At 41.4% G+C, this 14701-nt stretch overlaps 1 protein-coding gene across 2 annotated transcripts in view; it reads right to left on the bottom strand.

Moving 5' to 3' along the window:
* Positions 1 to 12106, bottom strand: part of LOC121540335 (guanine nucleotide-binding protein subunit alpha-11) — a 54722-nt gene extending 42616 nt beyond the window's left edge. Inside the window, exon 1 of one of the 2 annotated variants that reach the window (XM_041849131.2) lies at positions 10871 to 12106. In XM_041849131.2, coding sequence (XP_041705065.1) covers positions 10871 to 11006 — 136 coding nt within the window. In that variant the 5' untranslated portion in view covers positions 11007 to 12106. The remainder of the gene's footprint in view (positions 1 to 10870) is intronic. The other variant, XM_041849130.2, reaches the window with a different exon arrangement.
* Between the last annotated feature and the right edge of the window lie 2595 nt (positions 12107 to 14701).

The raw sequence follows: 14701 nt of genomic DNA, 5'->3' as shown, positions 1-14701 counted from the left end.
GAAGACCTGTGACTGAGCCCAGTTATGTTGGCCTACTCAAGATGTGTACTACCTACTGCTTCACACAAGTGTAGATGTTCATATAGGCCTATGTAGGCTACAATCCCCACAATAGGCCTATAAAAAATTGTGGGACAACTACAGAGGATATAGCAGGGTTGTTCTTGAATTGCAGTGGCATTGGTCATGGCATTTTGGAAGGAGTGACACCAGTAGGAGTAGTAACACCAATGACACGAGGTAATTGAGGATTTTCTTAAATGGAGGCCACAGATGTTAAAATCTAAAGGTCATTAACCCTTTGATTAATCAATTTGATCACAACTTAATTTCCCTTCATTAAAATTGAGTACCACCAAATACTTTATTCAGACAAATTATCAATGTAATCCTCAAATTTGACTTATTAAAAAGGTGTGATTAGCTCAAACAAATATATAGTAATATAGACCCCTTCCCTGATAACAGTTTGCCACTGGAGGGAATCCTCAAGGTCCTTGTTTATCTTTGCAATAGTGATTTTTAAGGCAGTAACACCAATGACAGGGCTCGACATTCAGGGCTGCCCGCTGGCCCGGGGAAGTTTTGGAAATGCTCCAGGCCAGTAAACAATTTTACAATGCACATTTTAATCTAGGATACATAACTGATAGGAAAGATGTTGCAAGTTATGATATCTACCAGTAAATGCTAAGGACAGAAAGGGTATGCAAACCAGGTATTTAAAAAGTTAAAAGTCCTGGAACATTAGCGATGCGCAATTCAGTCATCATGAAATAGCCTACTTTGAATTCAGACATTTCCTCTAGCCGATTTAGAAGTTCAACTACCTGAATGTTGAGCCCTGAATGACATAAAACTTAGCGACACGTATTTTAATAGCCTTTGTTTTTATTGATCTATACAATATATTACATACCTATATTTTCTAGCATTCGAAATAATAGAATGCTAAATCTAAAAAACATGTCACTATTGGAACAACCCAATTTGCTTGCACTAAGTACTTTAAATGCATTTAACAAAGTTTTGCATTATAAAAGTTTTGCATTATGTTTTATCATAAACCATTCAATATAAAAAACACATATGAAGTGTTTTTAATGGTTGCAAAGGCGAGTCACGCAAATGCCACCGCAATACAAGAATGACCAAGCACAGTGCATTGCAGAATCAACAGTAGTGAATATGGATCCCAAATGAAGTGAGAGAATGAATTAGATAGAACTCAAGTTCAATCGAGTTCAGGCTTAAATGAATGAACAACAAAGACGGAATGCAATATGACATTATTAAAATAGTTTGGGGAATGGCCTCGCGGGGTAAAGGCGTTTCAATGACAGGCCTTAAGGTTATTTATCATAGCTGCTGGTGGTGGGGAGGTGGATGGTTGTCAAACTGTTACTGAATATCAGCAAATGAGAGAACGAGGGTAAGTTGACATAAATACATCAAGATTTACGCACATTGGTTGAGAGAGAGGAAGGTGATGATTGCAAGAGCCCATAGGTTAAACAGCTAGCGTGAGGAATGTGCATTATTGTGCTGTGCTTATAGGCTATAAGGTAAATAACAATCTGCACATGGATAATAGGAAAGAGAAGAAAACAAGACGCTATGCTGATCTATTTGTATTCATTCCCACTATACCCATAGAATAGGAAACAAAGTGAATTATGTTATGCTTACTGGATGAAGTTAAATGAGCATTCAGAACAGCCTTCCAGATTGAACTTCCGTAAACTACATTTGATGCTGAATTGCTTCACACTGTCATTCTTTGAATCCTAATAACATCATTTGACATCTTTTCCCATCCCCTAACTGAAAGATTACAGCAATTTAGAGTTGATCTTTCAACATTTTGATTAAAAAAATTTTTAAAGGGTCATGAAAAAAAGCAGCCTTCCAATTCAATCTCATTCAGCGACCATCCTACCATCTCATTTATTTGGGAGGAAAAGCGGGGCAATATTTTTCCCTTCTGCTTATATATTTTGAATCAATGTTTAACAATATGCTGGCCAACTCAGATGCCTGCTTGCGCAATGCCAGTCCCCAAACACACTTTGGCCCGCCAGAAGAACTGGGGAGTTGTTGGAGCCTTACTCTTAACAGAGCTGCTAAAACCTTTCACACTTCTGGCACGACTATACCTTGGCCTACCTTATGTCTTTCCTTGCTCCATCTACATCTGTATTAACCAGCGGGTAGGGCCAGGAATCAGCTATGCAGCCTGGAGCTTTCCTAGCCGAGTCACATGATCAGGAAAAACTCCAATGAGGTTTGTTGAAATTCCCCATCACATTTCACCCGACAGGAAACCTGACTTTATGGTCATATAGAAGGGCCAGTGAAGTCTAATCTTGATTACTTTCCCCCTTTTCTGAAGAGACCTCCTCACAAAGGCCAACTGTGCTGAAGAAGGCCAGGCTTGTTTTCTCTGAGGATAAATATTGTATGAAGCAGTGTTCATGACTGGGGCCATGCTGCTAACTAGCATATGACTGACAAATCTAGTCATGACAAGAGCTTATGTGAATGACAGGTTCATGGTGGTAGGGAGGTTGTTTCTTCTTAGCCTAGGCTGTGTCCATGAAGCTATAAGGTAAACGTTCAGAAACAATATACACTGAAAAAATATAAACACAACATGTAAAGTGTTGGTCCCATGTTTCATGAGCTGAAATAAAAGATCCCAGAAATCTTCCATACGCACAAAAAGCTCATTTCTCTCAATTTTGTGCACAAATTAGTTTACATACCTGTTAGTGAGCATTTCTCCTCTGCCAAGATAATCCATCCACCTGACAGGTGTGGCATATCAAGAAGATGATTAAAACAGCATGATCATTACCCAGGAGCACCTTGTGCTGGGGACAATAAAAGGCCACTTTAAAATGTGCAGTTGTGTCACACAACAATGCCACAGATGTCTCAAGTTGAGGGAGCGTGCAATTGGCATGCTGCCTGCTGGAATGTCCACCAGAGCTGTTGTCAGAGAACTGAATGTTCATTTCTCTCCAACAACATTTTAGAATATTTGGCAGTATGTTCAACCGGCCTCACTGACAAGGTAAGTCCAGGTGTAAGCTATGATCCCTTATTGATGTCACTTGTTAAATCCACTTCAGATCAGTGTAGATGAAGGGGAGGAGACCGGTTAAAGAAGGATTTTTAAGCCTTGAGACATGGCTTGTGTATGTATGCCATTCAGAGGGTGAATGGGGCAAGACAAAATATGTACAGTGGGGAAAAAAGTATTTAGTCAACCACCAATTGTGCAAGTTCTCCCACTTAAAAAGATGAGAGAGGCCTGTAATTTTCATCATAGGTACACGTCAACTATGACAGACAAATTGAGGAAAAAAAATCCAGAAAATCACATTGTAGGATTTTTAATGAATTTATTTGCATATTATGGTGGAAAATAAGTATTTGGTCACCTACAAACAAGCAAGATTTCTGGCTCTCACAGACCTGTAAATTCTTCTTTAAGAGGCTCCTCTGTCCTCCACTCGTTACCTGTATTAATGGCACCTGTTTGAACTTGTTATCAGTATAAAAGACACCTGTCCACAACCTCAAACAGTCACACTCCAAACTCCACTATGGCCAAGACCAAAGAGCTGTCAAAGGACACCAGAAACAAAATTGTAGACCTGCACCAGGCTGGGAAGACTGAATCTGCAATAGGTAAGCAGCTTGGTTTGAAGAAATCAACTGTGGGAGCAATTATTAGGAAATGGAAGACATACAAGACCACTGATAATCTCCCTCGATCTGGGGCTCCACGCAAGATCTCACCCTGTGGGGTCAAAATGATCACAAGAACGGTGAGCAAAAATCCCAGAACCACACGGTGGGACCTAGTGAATTAACTGCAGAGAGCTGGGACCAAAGTAACAAAGCCTACCATCAGTAACACACTACGCCGCCAGGGACTCAAATCCTGCAGTGCCAGACGTGTCCCCCTGCTTAAGCCAGTACATGTCCAGGCCCGTCTGAAGTTTGCTAGAGTGCATTTGGATGATCCAGAAGAGGATTGGGAGAATGACATATGGTCAGATGAAACCAAAATATAACTTTTTGGTAAAAACTCAACTCGTCGTGTTTGGAGGACAAAGAATGCTGAGTTGCATCCAAAGAACACCATACCTACTGTGAAGCATGGGGGTGGAAACATCATGCTTTGGGGCTGTTTTTCTGCAAAGGGACCAGAACTACTGATCTGTGTAAAGGAAAGAATGAATGGGGCCATGTATCGTGAGATTTTGAGTGAAAACCTCCTTCCATCAGCAAGGGCATTGAAGATGAAACGTGGCTGGGTCTTTCAGCATGACAATGATCCCAAACACACCGCCTGGGCAACGAAGGAGTGGCTTCGTAAGAAGCATTTCAAGGTCCTGGAGTGGCCTAGCCAGTCTCCAGATCTCAACCCCATAGAAAATCTTTGGAGGGAGTTGAAAGTCTGTGTTGCCCAGCGAAAGCCCCAAAACATCACTGGTCTAGAGGAGATCTGCATGGAGGAATGGGCCAAAATACCAGCAACAGTGTGTGAAAACCTTGTGAAGACTTACAGAAAAAGTTTGACCTGTGTCATTGCCAACAAAGGGTATATAACAAAGTATTGAGAAACTTTTGTTATTGACCAAATACTTATTTTCCACCATAATTTGCAAATAAATTCATAAAAAATCCTACAATGTGATTTTCTGGAAATTTTTTTCTCATTTTGTCTGTCATAGTTGACGTGTACCTATGATGAAAATTACAGGCCTCTCATCTTTTTAAGTGGGAGAACTTGCACAATTGGTGGCTGACTAAATCCTTTTTTCCCCACTGTAAGTGACTTCGAACGGGGTATGGTAGTAGGTGCCAGGCACACCGGTTTGAGTGTGTCAAGAACTGCAACGCTGCTGGGTTTTTTACGATCAACAGTTTCCGGTGTGTATCAAGAATGGTCTACCACCCAAAGGACATCCAGCCAACTTGACACAAATGTGGGAGGCATTGGAGTCAAAATGGGCCAGCATTCCTGGGTTAGCTTTCGACACGTTCTAGAGTCCATGCCCAGACAAATTGAGTCTGTTCTGAGGGCAAAAGGGGGTGCAACTAAATATTAGGAAGGTGTTCCTAATGTTTTGTACACTCAGTGTAGTTTACCCAATAGCAGTTTTCCATTTTTACATGAAGAGGGTAAAGTTGGTAATTTGTCAATGAGGACAAAAATCATTTTACCATCAGTACGGCACAGTCAGGAGGAGAAGCTGCATTTCCAAAAGTTCCAAGCGGTCAAAACCATTTGTTTTTGAGACGGGGTGTCACCAAAACTGTGTTTTATTCAGTTGGTATGTCATAGCTAATTTTCAAAGACGCATTATGATATATTACAAGCTCAAAACATGTTTTAGCAAAAATGACAGTAACTGTGGACATTTGCATGATAATTATGCCTAGCCCTAATCGTTACGCAAAATTCCATAATCGTCACAGCCCTACCTGGGATCTAAGGACGGGATCGGTCTGACCACCTCCACTGACGGACGTGGATGTCTTGAATCTGCTTTGTAGCAATTTGTAGATGTGTTAGCCAACCACAACATTTGAGATGGGATACATTTGTAGAACAAAGCCCATGAACGGAATGTCATATTAATGGTTTGTTCATGTAATTGGATTTCAGAAGTTATTTTTAATGTCAGGTGTAGACTCAGCCTAAGGCCATTCATTAAAATGTGTACAATTTGCCCAACTTTGACCAAATCCCTGGAAACCCATCTGTTCCCAAAAGCCACCCTCATTTCAGATATAGGCCAAACACAATATTCTCTCCTGAATTAACCTGATGAAACATAAAAACACAGAAAAGATTTTGGACAGTTGCTAGAATCTCCCAGAACTCCCAGGTTTCCTTGCCTCCTTTCACACACTGCCAGTGTAGCAGCTAGGCCTTGTTCTTCACATTTCCTTTCTTAATAAAAGTCAATAAGAGTCACAAAGCCATCATGCCTTAGTTGGCTTATGAATTGGCAATAACTGTTCCAGAGTTAGTAAGGCAGTGGTCAAAAAAGAAATCAATGGCTGGCTATGTTAAACTATTAGTATGCTTAACCAATGCTCCTTGACAGAGATAAGCTTGTAAGAAGACCTTGATGATCCAGGTTATCTGGATTAAAGCCTATGGTTTTAACTCACTAAGAATAAGGCTTCCAAACAAATCTCATTAACACTGAGAGGAACCAATTAAGATGTCCAATTATAAGCAGCAAATAGAGGGCAACCAGCAGTTCCAAAGTGTGTGTAGAGAAATTGACCGAGTTTCTGAACTAGTTTAACACATTCTGGAGCAGGGAAAATCTACCTGGTAATGTAGCAAAACATAGCCTATTGGTCTAACATTTCAGTAACACCTTCAAAACACTGTACATTTCCCAGTATAAAATATTCACCTACAATAGGCCTAGCATAATAGTAAATTATTGAGCACCAAAAATATGACCTGGTAAAGTTGGCCAAGCAACAGCTTTTGAAGTACAAAAGACTACTTTTCAAATTCACACAATGTCCACTAGTGTTGTCAATTTTGACTTTGATACCGATACCAGGTTTAGTATCACGATACTCGATACCATCACCAGGGCATAAAATGTACTTTTTGGTCCACCAGCCACTGTGGCAGGAAGATTTAAAAATCTACTACCCACTCAGATTTTTTTACCAGCTACATATGTTTTTGCAGCTAATATTACACCAACAAAACACACAAAAAACTGATGAGCATGCTTTGTAATGTTTCTAAAACAATAAATGTATTAGTAGTAAGAAGTAATGTGGCATATTGTTTAATTACATTTTTTGTGACGTGATTAATTTAAAAATATCACAGATGAGACAAAATGTTCACCTTCCCCTTTAAGGGCGGGAGTTTACGGTGGTAATACGACTCAGTCATGTTTGTGCCTGAAAGATTGAGTCTGACTATTAGAAGCATTGTCTTCTCTTCCCTAGCAGTTGAAACTCAAACATAGAAAAACAACCTAGCTTATGAACAAAACAATGTAAATAGCCAAGAAACACAAGGACAAATTTCACTTCAGTAGACTTTAGTTTCAAGTAAATTAGACCAACTGTTATGCGCAGCGCTTCTAAAAATGAATATTTCACTCATCAGCTCTTCACGTGCGCACAGCCCCAGCCAGGCAGTGTTGCAGCGCGAGGTGGAATATGCTATATAGGATTCGTAGTTCTTTTAATTTACCAGCTACGGAAACTAATTTTGTGCTTCAGCTGCACTTCTTCACTCCGATGAGAATTCACGAACGGGCATTCTATCAGCAGACAGCGCTCTGACTGATGTGTAGCTACTTTTCTACAGTAAAATGGAAGATTAACTTGAAGCAAAACATTAGGAAATGTAGCTGGCTACATTCTTTCTATGATAAACATTAAATATAGGATGGCCATGCATCGGTTTTGTAAAAAGCAAGGTTGTTTTTAACTGTCAATTCATTTGTAGCTGCTAGCCAAACAGGGTTGCACTTCTGTCATCATCTGATGAAAATTAAGTTATTTTCTGCCGAATGTGTTGCACTAATGTATTTTCTGTAAAGGAAAACTATATTTGCACGTCCCTGATCACTCTATTGAACCAAAAAAATACTTGACTTTCAATATAAAACGAGAGCCCTTAGTGATACCACAAAAAGTCATAGAATGGTACTTGATCCAGACAGAAACTCAGCTACTGCTCTGCTCAATCGTTGGGCATCTTTTGAGTTCAATATCATTATACTTGAAAAATTGTATGTCCATTTTTTAGAGACAGCCATGTATGCATTAATTAATCAAATTCACTTTGGTTTTTACCAATCTAACTACAAAACATTGGTAATCATTTATTTGAATGGTAAATCTCTATTTATAAACTGGGTAAATCAAGATGTAGCCTAGGTCTATTCACAATAATAATAATATGCCATTTAGCAGACGCTTTTAACCAAAGCGACTTAAAGTCATGCGTGCATACGTTTTTTTTGTGTATGGGTGGTCCCGGGGATCGAACCCACTACCCTGGCGTTACAAGCGCCGTGCTCTACCAGCTGAGCTACAGAGGACCACACAATAAAGGTGAATGCTTATTATTCAATATGAGTGTGTGCATGCAGAGTTATTGAGTTTGTATTAGCTGATTTCATGGGGCTAGAGATGACAATCCCTTCCATTTAGGACTTATTTTATAGGCAACTGCTAGGAGAACATTATTTTATTGTACTGATCAACAACAGTTGCATAGAAAAGCAATCTCTTTTATAAAAAAAAGTGTGCGCTGTCTCTTTAAGAAAGTAATGATGTCATTTCCAAGGCAGAATGTGGCTATGGAATCTAGTGGAAACCAGACGGGAGGAGACGTCAATGAGTTTTTGGTGGCGAGGGAGACTAAGTTAATTAATAACGTTTTTGGTGACAATCAGCTTTGAAATCAGAATATTTTGCATTATGGTTTGAATATTAACACAAAAAAGTACTAGGGTAGTGATTTCAGCTGTAAGCTAGCATGGAAAGTTAACCTACAATTAAAGCTGGAAGCTACCGGTATCGTCTTGAATTGTAAAAAAGTGTTCTAGCCTGTATGGACATTGTTTCGAGAACAGTAATGAACAGTTTCAACATCTCTACATGCCGTGTTGCATTATTCAAGTATGTTAACTTCTGTGGAACATGAGTGGGGAGCTAACAATGCAGCCCAGACAGCTCTAGCAATGAATGAGTAAGTAGAGCAGACACTTTGCTCTTTGCACTATAAAGGGGCTGCGCAGATAGACGGACTTGATCCTCTCAATCACGTGAGACACATTTGACTATAGTACCGAATGTAACAAATTGTAATACTGAACCATTTATCGAAAAAGTACCAACGTTTTGGTATACCGTGCAACACTAATGTCCACTCCACAAGCGTTTGTGCTGACCCAAGCTGTAGTGCTGTGTAAGAGTAAACTATGTCCATGCTGGTATTCATACTGTACATTGGTCACTCCTTGTGGAAGTCTGTTGCTACTATTACAGCAACCGTCAGGATCAAACCAGCCATTACTAGGGCCATGAGTTTTTCCTAACTTCACCAAGAAAAACTCTGGTTTCTAGTTATAAGTTATCGGGTCACGTGGTCAGGAAAAACTCATGGCCCTACTTACCATCACCAATGGGTGCCATTATACACTGCTCTGCATGTAAGTGAAAAGTACAAACAAGGTGAAGTCAGTTGTGTGATGCCTCTATGTTGTCCAAGAAGCCTCTGTTGTATTTTTTTTTACAACCATGTCATCAACCTGACAATCACTGTGATTCAGCTCAGTTATGTCAGCCCTGGAGGCACAGCGGCACAAAAGGCCCACCACGAGGATGTCTGATTTTGTGACCCGAGCTCCAGATTAGGTCTCTGATCTAATTATTTGCTTAATTGCTGCTCCCCCCAACTCTAAAACACAAGAACGATCTGAAGAGACATTAGCTCTGACTACAGAACCCATGAGACTTAACCCACTGAAGCTTACTTACTGAACAGCGTAAACTAGCCTATACTCTAGTAATGCACGCAAAGTTGATTTCAGTTTGCCATTCAAACTAGACATCTATGATAACATACTTAATCTTTGATAAAACAGAGGACAAATCTAGAGTGCAACTTATTTTAGGCACACTAGGCTGTATGACTACTGAACTGAGGTAAACTGAGCCAGTGTTTGTTGTTCAGTGGTGTCGTGGAGGCTATACGCAGGTATACGCCGTATACCCACTTTTTCTTCCTCCAGTGGGCATATTCACTTCTTAATCCCAAATGATGCGTATCAATCAAAGTAGTGTTGTGGAGGTATACGCCGTATTAATTATGTAGTACAAGAGAGAAATCATGCACAAAGTAGCATATACAAACACAAAGCACATGAAATATACATTCACATGAGCGCCGTTTCAGTGGAATAGACTATCAACTAGGCAGCAAGAGCACACAGCTCTCAACTGGTCAATCGGGAGGGCATTTGATTTGCAAACTCTGCCATCACATATAGGACATTGTACATACAGTACAGAAACACAGCTAGCCAAAGGGTCTCTTGCTAGGTGAGCAATTGAATTAAGTGGCAACTACACCAAAAAATAAAAATAAACAAAGATTTTTCCCAGACCTCAAATTGTCTCCTGATGTGGTTGAAGCATATGTTATGTTATGGACTTACAACATCACGTGTCCTTTTTCTATACAACAAAAATGTGATTTTGCGAGTGAAAACCTGAAAGATCTATAGGAAAAAAACAAACTATATGAAAACATTTTTGGCAAAATTACAGTATAGCCACTTCTCCAGGCACCACTACACCACTGGTGTTTTTGAATGTACGGCTTTGACTGATGGGCCTATTCAATGTTGCCATAATTTGTGTAGAATCGTTGGTGTTGGGCCTATGTAGTTGCAGGATTTCGAGAAAAGTGTTCTTCCCAATGCCATCCAAATCATAAAGTGAAATCGCCAAATCATAAAGTGATATCGCTTTATATATCGGATAACGTTATCAACGTAGGGAAACTGTGGTTTCCAGCAGCAGCAGTCCTGTTACGTAATTGGGGGCAACTTGCTTTGCATACTATAAATCGTTATACAGCAAATACACTGTCATATCATTAGACATAGCTACGGCGTAATGTATGCCCTGATGAATGGAATCACTTCAGCAATGATACCTTATTGACTCCGACATTTAGAGCAATCACATACGAATTCCAGTAATTGAAGATTTCAAGCATCCATCTGCCTAATTAAATTATGGGGAAGGGGTATGGAGAAAGAATGGTTTAATGTTACTGTACCCAATAAAAGCAGTTTGAGTTCCCTCCTCGCGTCTCGCTTGTCTCGGCGAAGCTGCTTATCGATCTCGGCGTTGATTCGTTTGGACTCCTTCGCCTCCTCACTCAGGCAACAAGCCATCATGGACTCCAAAGTCATCACCGCAGTATTTAAAAGCCCTACTTGAAATGGGGCGCCCACGCCTCACACTTAGTAGCAAATAACTGTTCTGATCCCCTTTGTAAATCAAAATGGACAGTCCAGGGGTAAAAATAAATGAGTGGTGTGAATGCAACAAATGTAGCCAGTTACCTACGACTAAGTTTGGCCTCCTTTGAAGACGCCTATTCGCGAGCTACTCACTGTAGCATTGGCAGCAGCTACACCAAATATTTGACAGCCTGCTAGTCTCGCGCAAATGTCAAGTTTGGGTTAATGTAGTTGAGGCAGACACAAATATAGCTAATAGGGCCCAGTTAGCTCTGCTAAACTCGATAGCACCTAGCCAACGAATTTGCTAGCTAGCACTTGACAGTCATCTGGACAGCGAGCTAGCTAGCTATTTTGCGTTTCTCTCCAAAAAATTACCAATATATTTACAGCCAAACGTTGTAGTTGGACTCTAGCATCAACTCCTCCCAACGCATCTAAATTGCCGTGTGCTTACCAACCCAGGTCCCGGAGACAAGGGGACAAACTTGGCTGCCACATCTGTACAGTCTCCTGCTACGCCTAGCCGCCCCAGAACCAATACTTTAAAACGCCCGAGTAGTGACAAAGAACGTCTGTGAAACTGTCCATCAGCTAACTAAAGGAGTAGCTAGTTGGCAAACCACAACGGCGATAAAATTTAAAAAAGATGATAGCCGCAAAATAATCCTCTGAAAAAAAACAACCTGCTTTATCTAGCTAGGATAGCAAGCTAGCTATCTAGTGTGTTGCATTTGCTAGTTAGCTAAATATGGCTTACCCGCTAGCGGTAACGTTATCTAGCTGGCTAAAATGGAATGCTAGCCATTTATATTACATTTAGCTAGCTAAAACGCCAAATTTGACTAGCTAACGTTGTTCATTGTGGTATCATTCTCCAAAAACGTAGCTAGCCAGGTAGACTCAAACTAGCTATCAAAAATGTATAAAAACCTAACTGACAGCCAAAGAGACCTTATCTGTTTCGTGCGTTTATCGCCCCTTTGAATTTTTTCCTTCAGCCCCGGGTGTGATGTACACACTACCTTGTTGCTGGCGACACTTCGAGAAAAAGTGACTGACAGAGCGAAAGCAAATCAAAACGGAGAATGGGGGTGGTTTAACGCAACTGAATGGGTGGGGTTTACGCTGTCTGCGGGCAGGTTTTAAAAGTGCCAAGTCTGTTAGAAACCGACAAACTCTTTCCTTTGGTTGTCACTAGTTACCCCAGCCACAAAGTCGAAATTGGCTCGTAAAAATTCCGTTAAACAAAAATTCGCTTTTTGGTCATCATTTAAGGTTAGGGTTAGGCATACGGTTAGCAGTGTGTTTATTGTTAGGTTTAAAATCAGATTTTAAGAAGATACATTTTAGAAATAGGTGGGGTTTATACATAATTATGACTTTGTGGCTGTGGTAACTAGAGACGACCCCTTTCCTTCCGAGGCGCATCAACCACAGATCCAGAAATGTGACTGGATGGACAACGCCCATCCCCTGTCAAATGTCTTTAGTTACTGCAGCGTTCATGTACTCGTCGAAAGTTACTATTTCCTAGTTGTGATGTCAGAAATACAACTTTGTTTAATCAAAGATTGTCTATTGTATATATATATATATATATATATATATATATATATATATATATATATATATATATATAATATATCAAATCAAATCAAATCAAATTTTATTGGCCACATGCGCCGAATACAACAGGTGCAGACATTACAGTGAAATGCTTACTTACAGCCCTTAACCAACAGTGCATTTATTTTTAACAAAAAATTAAAAATTAAACAACAACAAAAAAAGTGTTGAGAAAAAAAGAGCAGAAGTAAAATAAAATAACAGTAGGGAGGCTATATATACAGTGGGGTGCCGGTGCAGAGTCAATGTGCGGGGGCACCGGCTAGTTGAGGTAGTTGAAGTAATATGTACATGTGGTCAGAGTTAAAGTGACTATGCATAAATAATTAACAGAGTAGCAGCAGCGTAAAAGGATGGGGTGGGGGGGCAGTGCAAATAGTCTGGGTAGCCATGATTAGCTGTTCAGGAGTCTTATGGCTTGGGGGTAGAAGCTGTTGAGAAGTCTTTTGGACCTAGACTTGGCACTCCGGTACCGCTTGCCGTGCGGTAGCAGAGAGAACAGTCTATGACTAGGGTGGCTGGAGTCTCTGACAATTTTGAGGGCTTTCCTCTGACCGCCTGGTATAGAGGTCCTGGATGGCAGGAAGCTTGGCCCCAGTGATGTACTGGACCGTATGCACTACCCTCTGTAGTGCCTTGCGGTCGGAGGCCAAGCAGTTGCCATACCAGGCGGTGATGCAACCAGTCAGGATGCTCTCGATGGTGCAGCTGTAGAATTTTTTGAGGATCTGAGGACCCATGCCAAATCTTTTCAGTCTCCTGAGGGGGAATAGGCTTTGTCGTGCCCGCTTCACGACTGTCTTGGTGTGTTTGGACCATGATAGTTTGTTGGTGATGTGGACACCAAGGAACTTGAAGCTCTCAACCTGTTCCACTACAGCCCCGTCGATGAGAATGGGGGCGTGCTCAGTCCTCTTTTTTTTCCTGTAGTCCACAATCATCGCCTTTGTCTTGGTCACGTTGAGGGAGAGGTTGTTGTCCTGGCACCACACGGCCAGGTCTCTGACCTCCTCCCTATAGGCTGTCTCATCGTTGTCGGTGATTACATTTACATTTACGTCATTTAGCAGACGCTCTTATCCAGAGCGACTTACAGGAGCAATTAGGGTTAAGTGCCTTGCTTAAGGGCACATCGACAGATTTTTCACCTAGTCGGCTCGGGGATTAGAACCAGCGACCTTTCGGTTACTGGCACAACGCTCTTACCCACTAAGCTACCTGCCGCCGCTACACATCAGGCCTACCACTGTTGTGTCGTCGGCAAACTTAACGATGGTGTTGGAGTCGTGCCTGGCCATGCAGTCATGGGTGAACAGGGAGTACAGGAGGGGACTGAGCACGCACCCCTGAGGGGCCCCCGTGTTGAGGATCAGTGTGGCAGATGTGTTGTTACCTACCCTTACCACTTGGGGGCGGCCTGTCAGGAAGTCCAGGATCCAGTTGCAGAGGGAGGTGTTTAGTCCCAGGATCCTTAGTTTAGTGATGAGCTTTGAGGGCACTATGGTGTTGAATGCTGAGCTGTAGTCAATGAATAGCATTCTCACGTAGGTGTTCCTCTTGTCCAGGTGGGAAAGGGCAGTGTGGAGTGCAATAGAGATTGCATCATCTGTGGATCTGTTGGGGCGGTATGCAAATTGGAGTGGGTCTAGGGTTTCTGGGATAATGCTGTTGATGTGAGCCATGACCAGCCTTTCGAAGCACTTCATGGCTACAGACGTCAGTGCTACGGGTCGGTAGTCATTTAGGCAGGTTATCTTAGAGTCCTTGGGCACGGGGACTATGGTGGTCTGCTTGAAACATGTTGGTATTACAGACTCAGTCATGGACATGTTGAAAATGTCAGTGAAGACACTTGCCAGTTGGTCAGCACATGCTCGGAGTACACGTCCTGGTAATCCGTCTGGCCCTGCGGCCTTGTGAATGTTGACATGCTTAAAAGTCTTACTCACATCGGCTACGGAGAGCGTGATCACATAGTCATCTGGAACAGCTGGTGCTCTCATGCATGCTTCAGT

This window comes from Coregonus clupeaformis, unplaced genomic scaffold, assembly GCF_020615455.1.
Source record: "Coregonus clupeaformis isolate EN_2021a unplaced genomic scaffold, ASM2061545v1 scaf0068, whole genome shotgun sequence".
NCBI lineage: Eukaryota > Metazoa > Chordata > Actinopteri > Salmoniformes > Salmonidae > Coregonus > Coregonus clupeaformis.
Note: the sequence above shows the minus strand (reverse complement) of the source record. Positions and strands in the feature narration are given on the sequence as shown.